Source organism: Microtus ochrogaster, chromosome 6, assembly GCF_000317375.1.
Source record: "Microtus ochrogaster isolate Prairie Vole_2 chromosome 6, MicOch1.0, whole genome shotgun sequence".
In the NCBI taxonomy this organism is placed as follows: Eukaryota; Metazoa; Chordata; class Mammalia; order Rodentia; family Cricetidae; genus Microtus; species Microtus ochrogaster.
The window spans coordinates 12,216,779-12,236,983 of record NC_022013.1 but is presented as its reverse complement, the minus strand read 5'-3'; the positions used below and the strand labels follow the sequence as shown (position 1 = coordinate 12,236,983).

Genomic DNA, 20,205 nt, shown 5'->3' with positions numbered 1-20,205 from the left:
GAGTGGTTGCACAAGTTTGCATTCCCACCAGCAATGGATGAGTGTACCCCTTTCCACACTGAGAGTCTTTAAGAGCAAGTAATATGCTTGTCACAAAATTTAGGTATATTTGTATTGCAGTAATGCTATCTTTTATAACAGTATAGTATCAGAGCACCGCACAGGTATCCAGCACCTTCTCTGTCGTAAGCACTCAGAAGGACAGAGATGAGTTGGGCATTCTGACTATGGCTGCAGACTTGCTCAGTAACCAGGATACCTGGATTTCAGAGAGCAACAGGAATGTGCTCTACAAGTCTAGGATATACCAAGAGACAGGTTCCTGGGTAAAAACTGATGCTGTTTAGTGAACCAAAACAATGATAAGGCTTTAGCTGATCAGATAGGGACAGAAGTGGACATTGTGTGTGTTTCATGCTTAGAGAGCAGGGAGGCCTTGCTTGACCTGATGTGGGGGTTAATGAGAAGTTAAACAGAGCCGGGAGTTGAAGCATGGATGGTCAGTCCTTGGGGGAGAGGAGGCATCCAGACTCCTCCCTTCCCTGACTTCTGCCCCCCACCCACCCACCAGGTGCACTGTATTAGTACAGAATTCACCCCCAGGAAGCATGGGGGTGAGAAAGGAGTGCCTTTTCGGGTGCAGATTGACACGTTTAAGCAGAACGAGAATGGGGAATACACGGAGCATCTCCACTCTGCCAGCTGCCAGATCAAGGTGTTCAAGGTAGGTGTTCAAGCCAACCCTAATCAAACCCGCCTGCCAATGGCGCTTTGCTATATGTCCAGAGCATAGACCCTGCTGGGTGTGTGGCCTCCTGCATTTCTCTCTTGTGGATCTAGGCCTGTCCCTGCCCAGCCTTCTCTGGTTACTCAAAAGTGTTGGATGGGGTATCTCGCTACATCAGTACAAGGCTCTGCTTTTGTTAAGAATGACCGACTTGGCATCTTTTTAGAGTTGTATTTTCCCAGACTCCAAGAATTTCACAGGAATTCATATGATCTCCCATGTAGCATCTCCTTAAACATGAGGGCAAACGCCGGTGTACCGGTGCCTTTAATCTGTGATTTCAGACCAGCCTGGTCTACAAAGTGAGCTCCAGGCCTGCCAGAGCAGCAACGTGAGTGAGATTCTGTCCCAGACAAAACAATAAAGAAGAAGTAAACATGAGCCCAAGGGGCCATTCTTGGAGGTCCAGCTCAGTGCCGTTTTTCTCTTCATTGGTTGGTTTGCGTGTGTGTGTGTGTGTGAGAGAGAGAGAGAGAGAGAGAGAGGGAGAGAAAAAGAGAAGGAGGGAGGGAGGGAGGGAGGGGGAGAGAGAAAGGAAGGAGAGAGAGAGAGAGAGAGAGAGAGAGAGAAAGGAGGAGGGAGGGAGGGAGGGAGACACGCACACAGAATACTTTACAGATGTCAGAGGACAGAAATCAGCTTTCCTTCTACCATGTGGGCCCTGGGGATTGAACTCATGGCATCAGGCGTTGCCTCTATCCGCTGAGCAATCTCTCCACTTGAGCAATCTCTCCACCTCTATCCTGAGCAATCTCTCCAGCTCACTGTCCACCTTAGTCTTTGAGACAGTGTTTCTCACTGAACTCAGAGCTCACCGATACAGTGTGGCTGCCCTGACCTCCCGGGATCCTCCTCAGCACCAGTATTATTCCAGGTGTGTGTGTCGTCACACCTGGCTTTTTTCCATGAGTATTGGTTCCACACTGAGGCTCTCACACTTGCATGGTGTGTATTCCACAAGAACTCTACAAATGAGAAGACTCTCAGGTGGTGTGGGGCTCAGTGGTACAGGGTTGGTACCAGGAGAAACAAGTTCATCTTAGAAAGAAACATCTTCAGAAGACCATCCAGCCTCTTGCTGTCCTGATTCACCCTGCAGCCTCTCACCACTGGTTCTTACCTCCTCAGTCTGGATTATTTCCTGAAGGTGGGAGCCAGTGTTCTTATCCACAGTCCCCTGTGGCCTCAGGGAAATGGAAAGTGCATTAGGCCCCTGCCATTCTTAGAGCGCAAGGTTAGCCCGTGACCAGCAGGTTAAACTGCTTCTGTTTACCTGTAGAGAATTGGAGCCCCCTCCCATTAGAGGTCACTTTAGGTGACCAGCCTTAATATCTGTCCCAGAATCCCCTTCTTCACATCCAGGTGATTTTGGAACCTGCTGGCACTGGAGACCAGGGAAGAGTCGATTTCAGCTAGGGATGTGCTAGAGAGACAGCAGGCTCAGGCTGCTCTTCCTGAGCAGGGATAGCCATAGACCTGGAGGCTGAGCAGTTGAGGCTGCCCCCCAACTGACTTAGTGCCCCTAGAAAAGCAAGACTGCCATCACCCTCTGTGAGTCCATGGCAGGCATGTTACCTATAACATACCTTTTCTCTCTGTGTGTCTAAGGGGTGTTTGTATGTGTATGTGGGGGTTGAGTACACACGTGTAGCACGTGGAGGTTAGAGGTCAACCATTAGTCTGAAGGATCTACTGGTCTGCTTCCCCACCTCTGGAATTTTAAGTGTTTGCCCATAGTTTATCCAACTATGCCATGGCCTTTTTATTTTTACATAGTTTCAGGGGGATCAAAATCAAGTTCTTTTTTTTTCTTAAAACATATTTGTGTATTTATTTTCTGTATCTGAGTGTTCTATTTGCATGCACACCTTTATCCCAGGAGAGGGAATCAAATCACACTAGAGATGGCTGTGAGCCATCATGTAGTTGCTGGAAGAGCAGTCAGTGCTCTTAACTGCTGAGCCATCTTTACAGCCCCCCAAAATCAAGTTCTTGATGTGTCATGTTTCTGAAAAAGAAAGCCAACATGTTCTGACCAGCCAGCTCCTTGAAGGACACACGGTGGAGAGCTTTACCCCATGCATGCTAGTTGACGGTCTGGCCGCACCTACCTCACCTGTGGCCTCTGGGGCAAGAAGGAGAGGCTAAAGTGGTATTAGAGCAGGGAGCTAGATGTGGTTGCCATGACCCTGGGCCCCTCACAGCTTCATCTGTTCACATAGTGAATACTCTGCCTGCTGTTAGTGTCCCTGTGTAGCTCACAGCAGGCTTATCTTGATCTGGAGCTGGTGTCACCCGGAGGAGGCTTCCCTAGAAGAAGCCCTTGAGCACGGAACCGAAAGGCATGGCCTGAGGAAGGCACACACTGGCCTGGGAGTTCTGGAGGCCACTAGACCTGAACTAATTGCTGGTATCTGCATAGCACAAGTGTGTAATAAAACTGCTCAGGCTGAGGGACTCTGAGTCTTATGCCAAGCAGGATGGAAGCCATAGGGGAGGGACAAGGAAGGGACTGTAGCCTCGGGCTGCTGCCATCAGCTCGGGCCCTGAGCCTATCTGGTTTGGCTGTAAGGCCAGGGCACTGTTGAGTAGCACGGAGATTCTGCACTGTCATTTAGCTACAAGAGAGACAGATATACCATTGAGAGGTTGAGATGAGTTGAGGGCTGGGTGTGCTGCCTGCCAGTAGGCACTCTCACCTCCTTCAGTCACCCCAGCACTGTGGTATACCTCTCATCTTGCTTGGTTCTCCATGGCTCCTCCCAGAAGCAAGTGGCCATTGGTAGCCATCTTTCCTAAGTACCTGCTGAGCTGCCAAACGGTTGGCTCAAGACCTCAGGGGAGGTGCAGAGCTGTCCTGCCTGCTCTTCAGACGCCAGGTTGATGCGGGAGTCCGAGGCCTTGGTCTTCCTTTCCCAGCCAAGGGACCCTGTATTTTGTACTTGCAGCCAAAGGGAGCTGACCGGAAACAGAAAACCGACCGGGAAAAGATGGAAAAAAGAACAGCTCAGGAGAAGGAGAAGTACCAGCCATCCTATGAAACCACCATCCTCACTGAGGTGAGTTGTGGCTGGGAGTGGGCTTGGAGTGAGCCGAGGACATGGTGCACAGCAGATTGGTAGTGTAGGCGCTGGCTTCTGTTTGAGACTGGGTCCTCTATGTGTCCCTGGCTGTCCTGGAACTCTCAATGTAGACCAGACCAGGCTGGCCTCTGACTCACAGAGATCCGCCTGCCTCTGCTTCTTGTCCTGGGATTAAAACTGTGCACCACAATGTGTAGCAAGCAAGCACAGACTTATGGCTCGGTAGAGTAAAAGTGCTTGCTGCATAAGTCCAGCAACTGGATCCCCAGGTCCAAGGTGGAAGGAAGGAACTGACTTCTACCACAAGCCATGCCAAACACACACACACACACACAAACACACACACCATATATACTCACATAATATAATAAATACACAAGTAAATTTAAGATTCGGTGTCCGAGCTGGACCCTGGCCAAGATCTCAGGTGCATACAATGCTCGGCCACTGAGCCCCAGCCCGTCCCCAGCACTGGCTAGTTCTTCTTTGGACAGATACAGACATGCACTTCCTGACACCACAGAAGCAGCCCTCTGCAGCCATCCTTGGGTTCAGAAAGCTGCTCAGAAGCCATCGCCAGCTCTCCCTGCTTCCTGTCACTGGCTTTACTTTTGCTGGCCTATTTTCTTTTAAATAGCCGTCCTTACAGTGTTGGGGATTTTTGACTAGTTGGATTCCCCTTGAAGGCGTGTATAAGACCCAGGATGGCCATGCAAGGTCAAGGCTCTGGTGATGGTGAGACTTGCGTTTAGAACTCCAAGAGGAGGGAGGCCATGTCCTAGCTGTGCATATGCCTATGTGTGTATGTGTAAGTCACATGCGAGGCATGTTTGCATAAGCTGGATAAAAAGCTAATGAGGTTTGCAAGTATGTACTGGCACTTTATTTTCCTGAGGGTGACAGTGGGCAGGGAGCCCAGAACAGGAAAGTTTCCGCATGCTCCCTGCCAGCAGGACACAAGGACTGTTTCATGCAGTTTCTTCCCATGCCTGGTCCATGCCTGGCTGATGACGTTGCCAGCAATACCCCATCTAGTGATGTTTCTCATCCTGGCTGAGCCCCAATTCTCTGTTCTAATCCCGACTTCCCTGAAAGAAGAGAGTGTGCTCTGTGGCTGTGCAGGCCCTCACCACAGCACAGCATAGCTGGCACAAATAATCCAGGCTGTGACCTTGGGATGCCAGCGTGCCCCTTCTATCAGCTCATCAGATTTCCTCCCTCGGTAGGATTTAGCATCAACAAATTCCAGCCCACACTCACAATGGTTAAATATTTACCAACCTGGCATTTGGTGGGGGATAGTCAGTCTTTAGGAATGCTTCAGGCTGCCCCTCTCCAAGCCTACGAGAGAGGGAAGGGAAGAAACTCAGGCTTGGGGTGCTCCCTTTCCCTGGAGGTCTGTATTCTCTCCCTAGCACCCGCAACTGGCCTGTGCATTGGAATGTCCTCCAGGGGAAGGCTTGCATTATACATGTTTCCATCTTTTGGAGCCCAGATGGGTACTAAAGTGGAGTAACTGTGCACGTTGGCTGGGAGGAACAACTCTTGGAAGAATTCCAGGACCCCTCCAGCCTGCTGCAGCCCTGCCCTGCATGCTGTCTCCTCACTTTATAGAGTGGGTTTTAGCTCTGAATTGCACTGTTTTCTTCTTTAGAAGTTATCTATCTTCCTTATATCTTCCACATGTATTTCAACATATGTGACTAGTTGGGGTTTGATTGTCTGCATCTGTGGGTTTAGGCATTACATGATGCTTCTTTCCTCCTTCGGGTTGACTACCAGGAAGCTGAAAGGGGTGCACTTCTTGGTTTGCCTGCTCCGTGTCATGTTGGGTGGCCATGCAGTGTGGCTGGTCATGGCTCTTTGTGAGTGCTGTCAGTATGGGCTGTGCTGACATGTCAGTACTGATTGCTTACGTCAAAGGGCCTAAGGTGCGTGGGCCGCTCTCTTGAGCTTGCCTAAGACAGCTGTTGAGTCACACTGTCCTGTATCTCTTCCCACAGTGCTCTCCGTGGCCTGATGTAGCCTACCAGGTGAACAGTGCTCCATCCCCAAGCTATAATGGCTCTCCCAACAGCTTTGGCCTCGGTGAAGGGTATGTCCAACCTTCCTTTCCTTGGGGTTCTGGCATGCATTGGGGTAGAGGTTCCTGTTTGGGTCCACTTCCTTCATCCCATGGCCTGGCATCTGTTTAGGTTTTAGTGTAGCTAACTGGTATAGCAATTGCAGCCATGTTTATCTGTTCCTTGTCTGACCCCCATGTTGGGGGTAGAATCCAGGGCAAGAGCCCTACCACTGAGCTACACCTTCAGCTCCCTTATTTAGCCTTGGGTTCCTGAGGTAGGGTTGTGTATAATCCAGACTGGCCTTGAGCTTTTGGTTAGCACAGGCTGGCCTGGAACTTGGTTGGAGTCCTACATTGCCAGCCTCTTGTGTATCATCACACCTGGTTGTGTGTGTGTGTGTGTGTGTGTGTGTGTGTGTGTGTGTGAGAGAGAGAGAGAGAGAGAGAGAGAGAGAGAGAGAGAGAGAGAGAGAGAGAGAGATTGTGTGTGTGTGCGTTTATGTGTTTCTGCATACTTCCACAAGTGGCATTGGGTTTGTGAGAATTTACTTTGAAGGCCAGTGTTCACCTGAAGTGGATACTGGGTGGCTGAGGCATTTAGAAGGTTCTCCTTGGTTTTCTCTCTAACTCTAGTGTATGCTTCCTGAGGGACTGTCGAGGTAGGAGCCTCCACCCTGGGTTTCCGTGTTTGTTGTACCAAAGCTAGTTTTGCTGAACCTTGGCTGACTTGGCCACAGATAGGCCTGGCGAGTGCAGACCGAGGCTCTTGACATCACTATGATGGCTCTGTAGGAATGCCCTGGTAGTGAGGAGACTCCAGCCTGGATGCTGTTAGCCGGTGTGGTTTGTGCCTTGAGCCCCTGCTCAGCAATCCTTAGCAGTCTTTAATGAAAAATCAGTGTTGGGGATGGAGCTGGAGCTCATTTGGTAGAGGAAACGCTGGATTTGATCTTCAGCACCTGGTGTGGTGGCATCTGTGATTCCAGCATTCTGGAGGTGGAAGAGGATCAAGAAGTTTAAGATTATGTAGCAAGTTAAAGGCTAGCCCAAACTAAAGGAGATATGATCAAAAAAAAATTTAAAAAAAGAAAAAGCAAGGCTGCCTGTGAGCCTGGTTTTACCATTGTGAAATGTCTTCTCATGAGTATAGAATAAAAAGAAAAGGGCCATTTAGTTCAGACAAACCTGCTCTTTAATGTGTACACTCTGGGGAGCAACTTCCTTAACTTCCCTAAGCCCTGCTTTCCCTGATGCAGAAGGGAGCTAGGGTTCAACACCAGTGATGGACCTGTGATACAGACAGTGGAAACCTGCTGATGACTGGGATGAGGGTCATCTCTGCAAGGGTACTGTATGTGTGTGTGCACGTAAATATGTATGTGTGTGTGCATGTGTGTGCACGTGGAAACCAGAAGTTGATGCCGGGTGTCTTCTGCTCACTGACTTGGTGAAACTGGCGGCCAGTGCTCTCCAGTGAAGCTTCTGTCTCATCTCCAGCACTGGGATGAGAGGCATGCCCTGCCACACGAGTTTTCATGTGGGTGTTGGGACTTGAGTGTGCTTGCATGGCAAGCACTTCTGTACCTTCCTACTGGGAAAACCCAGGCCATGATTTTCTTCCTAAGTTGGTACCAACCTGTGTATTCAGGTTGTACCCCTGAATGTGCCCTTCTGGCTAGGATTCAGTTGATGATTCTGGTCCAACTGCAGCTTCCTAGGTGCAGAATTCCTGTAAGGAGTGTGGCCTGGTCACCTTGTCCTTTCCTTAGACTGGAACTCTTGGGTATTATAGAAATTTCCTTGCACTGGGACAAAAATTCCTGACAAGAAGTGTCTTAAGGAAGGATTTATCTCAGCTCACAATTCAAGGAGGTACAGTCTATCACTGTGTAGAAGCCACAGCAGCCAGAGCGTGAGGCATTTGGTCACACTACATCCAGTTAGGATGAAGGATGCAGAGATGGATGCTCAGCTCAGCTCCCTTTCTCCCTTATAGTCAGCCCAGGACCCCAGCCCATGGGATGCTGATGTGGAGTGGGTTTTCCCATCTCAGGACCCTGGCCCATGGGATGTAGATGTGGAGTGGGTCTTCCCACCTCAATTAGCTTGATGTAGAAACTTGCTCCCAGACATGTGCAGAGGTTTGTTTCCATGGTGATTGTAAATCCTACCAAGCTGAACAGTCGCAAGGGTAGCCCTTTTTGGTTTTTGCTGCAGACTATACAGGTAGAGTAGTTGCTTGAACATGCTAAACTTCCCATGCATTAACAGGTGAGTTCAAGAGACATTGTGAGAGATTAGGACAGTTTGTCTGATTCAGGCAGTCACACACCTGCTGGAATGTAGGCACCTTGTAGGTAGGCTCTGGAATCTTCTTCACGTCCCTGGAAGTTCGCATGTTCATCTACCATCTCTTTTCCATTACAGCAACAGCTCACCTACGCACCCCGTGGAGCCCTTGCCCCTGGGCAGTGATGTAAGTATGCCTGGGTGTTGGCTTGCTGGTGGTCCCTCTGGCTCTGTGACCATGTTGAGCCTTCTTTCTCTCACTCACAGCACCTGCTCCCCTCAGCCTCTATCCAGGATGCCCAGCAGTGGCTGCACCGCAACCGCTTCTCACAGTTCTGCCGGCTCTTCGCCAGCTTCTCGGGTAAGCATTGTGGAGTTAGGGTCCCATGGGCCCGTGGCTGTGTCCAGGGGAGCCCTCAGTGTGGATTCCTTTCTCACAGCTTGAAGAACTGGCTCTACACAGTTCGAAGATAGAGTTCAAGGCAGGGAAGTTGAGGCAGCAAGATTGTGAGGCAGCTGCTCATAGGTCATCATCCACAGCCTAGAAACCAAGATGGACGCTGGAGCTCAGCTTCCTTCCTCTCTTTATTCAGTCCAGAAGCCCAGACCATGGGTTGGTGCTGCCCACGTTCAGGGTGGATCTTCCCATCTCTGTTAACCGAGTCTAGAAACTCCTCACAAACTTGCCCAGAGGCTTGTTAGATCCTGTCACGTTGGCAGTATTAAAGACGGCAGGCCCTCTTAGCAAATCAGGGCAGCGCATACCTGTCATGCAGGCCCTGACGTTGTACGGCTGTGACCTCCTGGGGTTGTTTAGCCTTATGCCATTTCTCTCTGTGGAATGTCTAGTGCCCACTGAGGGTGGGCTGGACCTACTTTGCCCCAACCCTGCTGTGGGGTCTGGAGGTGTATGCCATGTAAATGGTGCTGCATGTCTCCGCTTAGGTGCTGACCTGCTGAAAATGTCTAGAGATGATTTGGTCCAGGTTTGTGGCCCTGCAGATGGGATTCGACTCTTCAATGCCATCAAAGGCAGGTAGGTGCCAGTTGTAGAGAAGCCAGCCAAAGACTGGCTACTAGGCTGCCTGTGTATAGCAAGAAGCCCCACTCCAGCCTTTTGAACTTTGGGTGTGCCTGCTGGTGGGGCCAGCTGATGGAAGGAGTCCCTCCATACCCCAGCACTGGAGGGGGTAAATGCTGGAGGAGACGTTGGGAGGGTAGATAGTGAAGGAGATGCCGTGTGGAGATCACGAGACACGGGGCTCCGTGGTCCTCACTCACAAGCACCTTGGTATTAGTTCCTTTTCTCTTTGCCTCCACAATGCCTGGCAAAGGCAGCTTATGAAGAGGAAGGTTTGTTTTGGCTCGTGGTTTGAAGGTACAGTGCCACATCCAACACGGCTCAAGGGACGGACCAGACTGGGGCCGCTAGGGAATGAAGAAAGGCCAGGCTTGGAAAGACTGGCCTCCCTGATGGAGGCAGGCTCAGTGTGTTTATTAGAGCTGAACAGAGGTGGGTGATTGCATGCAGCTGAACAAGGGTTAGTGCTACAGATAAGCAGGAAGGAGGTTTTCAGGTGCACAGCTGAGGAAGGATGGTTTAGCTAACCTCAGTGGGAACAGTCTCTGTAGGGGAGCAGTCTTCAGGCCGGAAACATCAAGGGGGTGGAGCCACGGTGTTTGTTGGAGGACACCGGTTGTTTGTCCCAGCCGCCCAGAACCGAAATAACCACACAGAAACTATATTTAAAACACCGCTTGGTCCATTAGCTCTAGCTTCTTATTGGCTAACTCTTATATCTTAGTTTAACCCATTTCTAGTAATCTGTGTATTGCTACGAGGCTGCTGTTCATGCTGTGGCATCTGTATTGACTACTCTCTGACACCCCCTTCTTTTCTCTCTGCCTTCAGACCAGTCCTCCCCTCCTAGCTCTGCTCCGCCCCTCCCTGCTCTGCTATAGGCTCAAAGAAGTTCCTTTATTAACCAATGATATTCACAGCATACAGAGGGAAATCCCACATCACATGGTGAATGTTTTCTGAACTCACTGTCAGTATTCACACATGGACTCTGAGCCCCACTCCAGGGCAAGGCTTTGCCGTTTTCCCATGGGTCTGAGGCCTGGGTCCTTGGCACGGCCAACTACAGGCAACAAAACACATTCACTCAGGGCTTCCTCTGCTCCTCACAGTACAGTTCATCAAGGAAGTCATGGAAGTCATGGCTGCAGTAGCGGGAGGTGGCTGGTCACATTGTGTCTTTAAAGTCAGGAAACAGGAAGAGAAGAACGTTCAATTGCTTTCTTCTTTGTGTGGGGTAGGAGACCCTGGTTCATGAGATGCTGCTGCCTACATTTATGGTGGGGCTTCTCACCTCACTGACACCAATTTAGAAACTCCCTCCCTCACAGAAGTTTGTCCCCTACATGATTCTAGACCCTCAATTAATATTAACCATCACAACCTCCCTTTCCTCCATTGGACCCATGTGGATCTTGGCCTTTAGTCAGTAGCGCAGAGTCTGGACACTTGCAGAGTCTTGGCTGAGAGCAGACAGTGCAATCTTCAAGGTGATGCTGTCTGACAGAACTCTCTACCACCATGGAAACAAAATGTTCTGTGCCAGTCCAGAAACCTGGCACTAGAGTTCACATCACAGTCAAACCCAGTTTAAGTTCTTACTGAGATTTTGTGCTCCTTATTCTTTCTGGTGCTGAGACTGGAACCCAGAGCTTGTGTATGCCAACATGTGCTGGGTTGTTGAGCTGCTCCTGAGCCCTGAAGTTCAAACCAGATAGCCAGCTGGAGACAGCACAGTTGTGGAGTGAGGGAACACAGTTGAGGAGGAGCCATAGATCTGCCTCCTAGGAGCTGTGCGATGGAAAAAAAAATAGTTTCCACAAACATCCACCAGCGCTGAATTCTATCCTGGGAGACCATGAGAAGCACTCTGCACCCCTAACACCCGCTTTCCCTAAATCCCTCCACACTGCAAATTCTACTCAAGGTTCCAGAACATTCTAGAGCATTCCAGAACATTCTAGAGCAACAGCCTATCATATTTGTGAATTATTTTCTTTTCTTTTGCCAGGAATGTGAGGCCAAAGATGACCATCTATGTCTGTCAGGAGATGGAGCAGAATCGACTACCCTTGCCACAGGAGCAGGATGGCAGCGGGGACAATAGCCTGTTTGGTGAGTGGGGCGGAGCCTGCAGCTGTCTCCTGAGTCTGTTCAGTTTTTGCTCTCGGTGTTTTAGTTACTTTTATCCAAGCAACAGCAACTTCAGGAAGGAAGTCTGTTATGACTCACAGTCTGGGGTCACAGTCCATGTGGCAGATGCACCAGGTCACGTGGCATCCACGGCAAGGAAACAGAGCAATGAATTCTGGTGCTCAGTTGGCTGGTTCCCCAGCATGCACTAATAATTGTCTTTAAATATCCTTCTGTCACCCAGTAACCCCTGGAAGGTGACATGGCGCGCTCTCCTCCTGTGGTGCAGGCTGTGTGCCCTCCAGGCACCGCATCTGAATTCCGTTGCTCCTCTAGGCCTCCCCTCCCCTAGTTGGGTACATTGGGGTCTGGTTGTGTCTGTGCCCTTGAGAGACAAAACCAGCCAGGCTATGCTTACCTGTCAGTAGGCTCTACCAGCCTCCTCAGCTTCCAGCAGAATCCATGGCTCTGGGCATGAGCATCCTCGCACGGAAGCTTCTCATGATGGGACAGGTTCTTGTTCATTTAATGGCCTCTTAAAGAAGGCACTTGCTCCTCCTCTCCAGTGTACCATGCCATTTTCCTGGAAGAGCTGACCACCCTGGAACTGATCGAGAAGATCGCCAGCCTGTACAACATCCCCCCTCAGCACATCCACCGGGTTTACCGGCAGGGCCCCACTGGCATCCATGTGGTGGTGAGCAATGAGGTGAGCTGACCTGGCCCTCGGGAGGAGCCCCAGATCCCCACATAGTAGCAGACGCTACAGCAGCCGTTCTCAACCTGTGGGTCACAACCCCTCTATCAAACCGCTGCCTCCAAGAGTTATGATTCACGATAGCAGCAAAATTAAGTTATGAAGTGACAGCGAAATAATTTTGTAGTTGGGGGTCACCACAGCATAAGGATGGCAACGTTAGGCAGGTTGGGAGGGCTGGAGAGTCCATTGGTCAGGGTTCTCAGTGTTTTCTACGTGTGTGGCTTGCCCAAAGCTGGATCTGTAACAGCCGCCTGCAGTGCAAGGGATGTTCTGATCACGACCTCGTCTAAAGGTCTGCCACGTTGACGTCGCGAGACTTTTCCTGGGGAAACATGAACAACTGTCTTCTCCCCTGAGATGGGGCATCAACCACAGACTAAAGTAACAATTCCAGGACTGATTAATTTATTAGGTTCACTTAACAGGAGTGCAGGTGACCCCAGAGTCTCTCTTTCAGTTACCCTTCCAAACTAATTACATAAACCTGGGAGGGAGCTGTAGGAAGAATCAGCTTCACGTGAGGAGCCAAGAACCCTTCTCCTGCCGTCCCTCTATAAGGGACTGGCAACAAGCCCTATAATTAAACACATTTTATTACATGTATTTCTTTATTTTGTGAGGGGTGCCAGGTGGGGGAGTGGGTGCCCAAGTGCCACTGCACACAGATGAGAGGTCTGCTTGCTGGATCAGGGCTCTCCTTCCACCACATGCTACCTAGAGATCGGAAGTGGGCCAAACACCATTATCAGCTCAGCCATTTCCAGGGCCCAACAGGCTTGTTCTTGCTCAACACAGTCCCATGGAAGGAAGCTGGAAGCAGCTGCTAGCAGAAGGTCTAGGAAGTCACAGAGTCCTGTTGGAACCTTGCCCCAGCCCTTCAGGGAGGAGAGATGTGTTGAGCAGACTTGCCCACCAAATTGGGTATCCCTTGCCCATGATGGATCAGATAATCTGAAGCTTGTGGAGTCCTGGATCTTCCTTCCACTGACTGTTCAGAATGGAAACAGTTAGCTTTCTGGCACTGTAGCAAATACCTGAGATCGCAAACCTAAGAAGAAAGGTTCAGTCTGGGGAAGGCTCGGTAAAGAGCTCATCTGAAGTGTGAGCACCTGGATTCGATCTCCTGAACCCATATCAACAGCTGGACACGGTGTATACCCCAGTGTAATCTCGGTGCCGGAGAGAAGGTGCTAACACACACACACACACACACACACACACACACACACACACACGCACGCGCGACTCTGTTTAACAGTTTGAGAGATTTCGGTCTGGCAGTTTCCTGTTATTGGGGCCTGGTGGTGATATTAGCCCGTCATGGTAGGAGAGTGAACATATTGTTCTCACTATGACCAAGAAGGAAGGGGGTGAGGGCGGGGCACAGGTCCCCATATCCCATTTAACACTAAGCCTTATTTACTGGGCTCCACCTCTTACCCCAGAAGCACCAGAGGCCAAGACCAAGCATTCAACACTGGGGCCTCGGGGAGACACTGCAGATCCAATCCAGCTAATGCTGCTGTGCCTTGCTGCGCTCTCTCTCTCTCTCTCTCTCTCTCTCTCTCTCTCTCTCTCTCTCTCTCTCTGTGTGTGTGTGTGTGTGTGTGTGTGTACACGTACGTACACTAAAGTCCCCACTAGGATCCCATGTCACACATAGGAAACTGAGGCACAGAGACACTGAGAGGTTGCCCACCGATGTGACAGCTGAGATGGGGTGGAGATCTGGTGGAAACCCAGATGAAGAAGCCGTTGGAGGACTGGGCAAGTAACAGATTCAGCCTCTTGAGGAATGGGTGCTGTGGTTTGGTTTGGTTTTGCTTTTGTTTTGTGACAAAGTCTCCTTATGAAACTTTAGTCATCCTGAAACTCGTGATGTAGACCAGACTCGCTTTGACTTGTGGCAGGGCTCTGCTTGCCTCTGCTTCCCAAGGGCCAGGGTCCCAGAAGTGTGTCACTGGCCCAGCTTAATGGAGTTACACTTCTTCGTTCTGTTTTGACTTCAGTGTAGAGCCCTGGCCAGCCAGCCCAGCACTCACCGTAGACACGGCTAGCCGTGATCATGCTGCAGTCTTCCTGCACTGCCTTATGGGCACTGAAACTGCAGCCATGTGCCACCGCCAAGTCTAGCTTAAAGCAGCTTCCATTTCACAGAAAACGAAAATGGAACCAGAAGTTCCTGCCTCTAGAGCTGACTAAGATGAGTGAGGCGGGTGGAAGGCCCTGGAGTGGTAGACCGCTCAGTGGAGAAGAAGACATGCTACTTTGTGCCTCAAAGAGAATTGCTTGTTTGAGACAGGATCCATAGACTAGGCTGGTCTTGAACTTGCTGTGTAGCCGAGAATAACCTTGACTTGCTGGTTTCCGCACCTCCACCTCCCTAGTGCTGGGGTAGTAGAGTGTTGGGATTACATCTCTTACTGTATCACACCTGGTTTCTGTAACCCTGGAGGCGGAACCCAGGGCTTTGTACTTGCTAGCTAAGCAAGCGCTCTAGCAAGGGAGCCACATCCACAGGCCCCCGGAAGATTTCATTTTGAGAAGATAAAAACATTGAGTGTAAATGCTTTGCAACTTCCCAAGTCCCTGAGGAAGTCCCTCCCCCACTTGCCCTGTGCCCTCAGCAGCAGGCCGTTAAGCAGGTGAAGCAGAGAACAGACCTCAAAGGCCACCTTGGCTAAGTAGGCCGTTCTCATTCCCCCAAGTCTCCTTCCCACTCAACCCGAATCAATTTGGAAACCTTCAGCTCGGAATTACCCAGAGTGCTGGAGGCAGCCTGGCCAGCAAGGAGCCAGCCCCTGGGGCGCAAGGGCACTCAATTAAACAAGGGAGTTACTGATTAAGCCCTTATGGGCCCTGGTTTTTTCATGCCCAAGTGGCTGGGCGGCCAAGAGTCCGAGCTGGAGCAGACTGAAGTATAGAATAGATGTTCTTCACGCACCATTAGGCCCTGCAGGGAGGGGCAGGGTCGACAGGTGGGGCGTTTGTAGGGTTTGAGGCAGTAGTCCAGAGCAGGCAATAAAAAGTGGGTTTTTTTTTGTTTGTTTTAATTGAAAGGGGCTTTGCTACCTGTTGGTTTTGGCGTGCATGTTTGTGTATATGTCTATATTTTACCTATTTCTGAAGTATATATTGGGAAATGCAGATACACATGCAAAGATTTCATACAATCTAATCTTGTTTTTACATGTATCTGCATGTGTGCATGCAGGTATTTGTATGCTGTGATGTGTGTATGGAGATCATAGGACACTATGTGTGTATGGAGATCATAGAACACTATATGTGAGTGGCTTCTCTCCCTCCTCTGTGGGTTTTGTGACTCAAACTCTGGTCTTCAGGCTCACACAGCAGGTGCTTGACCTACCTCACTGACCCTGACTTTTATAAGTATCCAAGTCCCTGTACCCAGTTTACTAGACTATGATGGTTATAAACCCCTCTGTGGACTTGGATCATCTTTGACCTTTGCGTGTTCATGGTGTGTTGTATAGCAAACGTTTCTTTTTTTCTCCCTAACCGGAAGGATGGTCTTGGCTGTTGTTTCTTGAGCACCACCCACCATGGCCTTGGAGACAAGGTCTCTTCATGCCTTAGAGCTGGCCTAGTAGGCTGTGATGGCTGCTCAGGGAAGCTGAGCAATCCTCTTGTTTCCATCTGCCCAGCCCAGAGTTACAAGCCCACGACATCATGCCTGTTTTATTTGGTGGGTTTTTAACCTGTGTTCTGGGGATCAAACTCCTGCAAAGCAAGCATGCTACCAACCGTCCATGTCTTCACGCCAGTAGGCCGCTTTTTTCCGCCTACTTTAAAAAACTTCCAGGTGTGGAGTAGCCATGCTCTCCTCCAGGGCATTCCCCATCTTTTCACTCTTACCATATGCTTTTGATTCATGAATGCTGATGTGTGTAGCTGAGGCTCACTCTGCCTCTGAGTGCCATGATTGCTTAGATCCCACTTGGCTCACACTCCTGCCACTGGCAATGCCAGGGATGGTATGAGCTTTATTCATCATAGTGTTGCTCTCAATATTCTTCAGCATGTCTTGAGGGTGCACATGGGGAGGGGTTTGTGTAGTTCCTCATGCCTGTTTCTGTGCTTAGTTTTTAAAAATCGGTTTTTGTTGTAACGTAAAACCTTCCTTTAGTCCAGTACAGAGAGTAGATGTCCCAGCAAATAAATAAATGTTCTGTCTTTTACTAACTTTTGTCTTGTGCCCATGGGCATGCGGAGGTCAGAGGAGCCTGGTGCTGCTCTGGTGCCGCCCTCAGGCTCACACAGCACCGACTGGGCTGCCTCTGCAGCGCTCCCCCCGCCCCCTGCAGTGCCGTGAAGACACCATTGAGAAGAGCGTGTCTCTCTTTTGCCTTTCAGATGGTTCAGAATTTCCAAGATGAGTCTTGCTTTACGCTCAGCACGTTGAAAGGTAAGCCCCTCCCTGCTTTCTTGATTGAAGTGTGGCCTTTGTTCCCTGTTGTCATAGGGTGGCAGGTGGCATTTGCCTGGGCAGGGTCCCTCCAAAGATGCTGAACTTGGAGCAGCCCCTTGGAACAAGAAAAGCCCTATCTTCCTCATACTTAGTCCTGGCCATGACAGGATGAGAGGCAATCTCCAGGGAGGCCTGGGCATTTGTTCTCCGTGGCCATGGTGCTGGAACTTTCATAGACAGTCTCTGGGAGCCCAAGCAAGGACACCAATGGCAAGCAGAGTGAACCAGGGGCTTGGAGAGTCCATCGGAGCCAGATATCTTGAGATAGTGTCAGGATGCCTATCCTCTACTGAGAGTGTGTAGCCTGGGGACCGAGGGCTGGCTCAGTGGATAGAGCACACATTGCTGTTGCGGGGAATCGAAGTCTGGCTGCCTGCACCCATGTCTGGTGGGTCACACCCACTTGTTACTCCAGCTTCAGGGGACCCAAAGCCTATCTCTGGCCTCTACACATACATGCATACACATGTATAATTAAGCCTGAAACAAGTCTTGAAGAAAATAAAGAACAAGAGACTGGATCCCAGACTATGTTGTCAGTTAGCCTCTGATACTGTGGAAATGCCCGAGATAACAAACAATGAGGACGGGTTTGTCTGGGCTCAGTTTCGGAGGTTTCAGCTCATGGTCAGTTGACCCTGTCACATTTGGGCCGATGGCAAGGCAGCTTGTGATGGTGTGAGGTTGGTGAACTGCTCTGCTTAAGGAGGAAGAGCTAAGACCCAATGTCTTCTCTGAGGTCACTTTCTCCCACTAGGCTCCACCCCTTCAAGGTCCCACCATCATTCACTAGTGCTATATAGGCTGGAAACTAAACCCGTCCCGACATTAGTCCTATCCTGAATATAGCACAGACAGTGGATCTTATAGGCCTCAGCCTGAGCCATAGCTTCGAAAGCCATAGTTTGCCTGTGCCTTCTTGGGCCTGGGGTCATGGTGAGAAGGCTCACTGTAAACACCAGAGTGCCTGTGAAGATCACTCGGTTGATAAGAGTGCTTGCTATGCGAGCCCAAAGATCCGAGTTCAGTCTCCAAGATCCATGTTTGCTTTTTAAAAACTGGACATTAGAGGTGCATGCTTATAACCAATCCCTGGATCCCTGGGGCTCACTGGCCAAGCAACCCAGCTTACCTGGCGAGTGAGCTCTAAACCTTTGAGAGACCCTGTCTCCAAACACAAGATAGATACAGCTAAGGAGTGACACCTGATATTGTCCTTTGACTTCTTCACAGGTGTGTACACACAGTAATTATTTAGAACAAATGCCTGGTTGAAATCCCCGCTTCTATAAACATAATCTTCCTTATGTAGCTATTTAAGTGGGTTTGTTTCTGTATTAATACACGCTTTCACGCCTTTCGGGACACCTAGATCCCACTGTACCCCGTGTCTTCTGTGGCACATGCCCACGCCAGTGTTTCTCTTGCAGCAGAGAGCAATGACGGCTACCACATCATCCTGAAGTGTGGACTCTGAGCAGCCGCGACCTGCACCTGTCCCCACCCCATGGACCCCTGGCTGTAGAAGTCACATCAATGTCAGCTGCTGTTTCACCTAAGGAGCTCAGACTAGGAGGGGCTCTGCCCAGACCAGGAAAGCTAACGACAGCCGTGGACACCAAGTCTGCCATGCAGAAAGCCAGTGGCTGCCTTCTCCCTTCTCTTGGCTTTCAGCTTTCTAAAAGTCCCTCATTCTGTTTCCCAGGCAGACAGTGGGGACATACATCTCTCACACTGTAGATGGCAGCTCCTCAGTTGGTGCCTCCCCTGTTCCGCACCTCCCCCAGGCAGACAGTGGGGACATACATCTCTCACACTGTAGATGGCGGCTCCTCAGTTGGTGCCTCCCCTGTTCTGCACCTCCTTCTTGGGCCACTGGCTTCATGGCTAGCTCTGCCAACCAGGGACACCTTGCACAGCTCCCCTACCCTAATGCCGACGTCCCTTCCAGGTGACCCTGGTGGCGACCTCTCTCCTGTTCTTGGATGAATTACTAGGACTGGGGCTATTTATTTCGTGCCTTCCAACTCTTTCTCGGTTGCCTTGTTTCTAAAGATTTGCTCCAGTCAAACCTAGCAGCCTCTGCACGTTTCTGCCTTGACATGGTAGATTCCACAGTGTACCTGTGTGACCTCTCGTGGGCACTGTGTTCAGTTCATTTTCTGTACTATAATAAGATACCCTGACAAAGGCAACTAAATGCAACCAGGGCTTGAGTGTTAAAGTCATAAATTCCATACACGAAGGATGCAGAGGGGAGAGAGAATTGTATGTGAACAAGAAGTAGTACAATGTTACAAGCCGTCAGTGCCCACCCGCAGTGTCACACGTCCTCAGACAACACCCCCAGCTGGGACCACGTGTTCAAATACACGAGCCTGTGGGATACATTTCTCATTCACACCACACCTTTTGCCCCATGTGACCTCTCCCAGATGCTAATTAGGGCGGCAACTGCTTAGGAGGAGATAGCACAGAACTTGCTCACCAGCAAAGCGGGATGAGAACAAAATGATTCCTCTTGGGCTACTACAGTGTAGAATACCGAAGAGGTGTGGATTGCATTGGATCCAGTGACCTTGACCATCAGTTTAGAACTCTGGCTTGGAGCATGGCCAGTACTGCAGCAGGAGGGATTTGTGGAATTCCTTTTTTTTTTTTTTTCAGATTTTCAAGACAGGGTTTCTCTATTTAACAGTCCTAATGGAACTAGCTCTTGTAGATCAGGCTGGCCTTGAACGCCTGCCTCTGCCTCCCAGTGTTGGGATTAAAGGCTTGTGCCACCACTGCCTAGTGGAAGTCCCTTGAGACAGCCTTGGTCGGTCAGATCTCCTAGGGGAGGTGTCTTCTCTGCATTGTTCTAACTTAAGAGTGTCTTAATTTTCCCAATTGTAGGTGTCTATTTAGGGTACTGTCTCGTTGCTATGCTTAAGTCACCTTTTTAAAAAAATATTGATTTTTATTGAGCTCTACATTTTTCATTGCTTCTCTTCCTTCCTCTCCCTTCCCCTTCTACCCTCTCTCATGGTTCTCCTTCCCATGTAGATTAGATCTATGTTAGTCTTAGTGTCCTCATTGTTGTCTAAGTTCTCTGGGATTGTGGTTTGTAGGCTGGTTTTCTTTATGTTTAAAAACCACCTATGAGTGAGTACATGTGATAATTGTCTTTCTGGGTCTTAGTTACCTCATCCAATATGATGTTTTCTAGCTCCATCTATTTGTCTGCAAAATTCAAAATGTCATTATTCTTTTCTTCTGTGTAGTACTCCATTGTATAAATGTACCACATTTTCCTTATCCATTCTTCGTTCAAGAGGCATTTAGGTTGTTTCTGGGTTCTGGCTATGACAAACAAGGTTGAGCACATGCCCTTGTGGCACAATTGAGCATCCTTTGGGTATATACACAAAAGTGGTATTACTGGGTCTTGAGGAAGGTTGTTTCCTAATTTTCTGAGAAATCGCCAAACTGACATCCAAGGGGCTGTACTAGTTTGTACTCCCACCAGCAATGCA

At 49.8% G+C, this 20,205-nt stretch overlaps 1 protein-coding gene across 1 annotated transcript in view; it reads left to right on the top strand.

The window, feature by feature from the left end:
* Positions 1-19,287, top strand: part of Tfcp2l1 (transcription factor CP2 like 1) — a 54,244-nt gene extending 34,957 nt beyond the window's left edge. Inside the window, exons 6-15 of the mRNA XM_005348273.3 lie at positions 572-724; positions 3,736-3,846; positions 5,874-5,965; positions 8,363-8,411; positions 8,492-8,585; positions 9,170-9,260; positions 11,317-11,420; positions 12,005-12,147; positions 16,576-16,627; positions 18,121-19,287. Coding sequence (XP_005348330.1) covers positions 572-724; positions 3,736-3,846; positions 5,874-5,965; positions 8,363-8,411; positions 8,492-8,585; positions 9,170-9,260; positions 11,317-11,420; positions 12,005-12,147; positions 16,576-16,627; positions 18,121-18,167 — 936 coding nt within the window. The 3' untranslated portion in view covers positions 18,168-19,287. The remainder of the gene's footprint in view (positions 1-571; positions 725-3,735; positions 3,847-5,873; positions 5,966-8,362; positions 8,412-8,491; positions 8,586-9,169; positions 9,261-11,316; positions 11,421-12,004; positions 12,148-16,575; positions 16,628-18,120) is intronic.
* Positions 19,288-20,205: the final 918 nt, after the last annotated feature.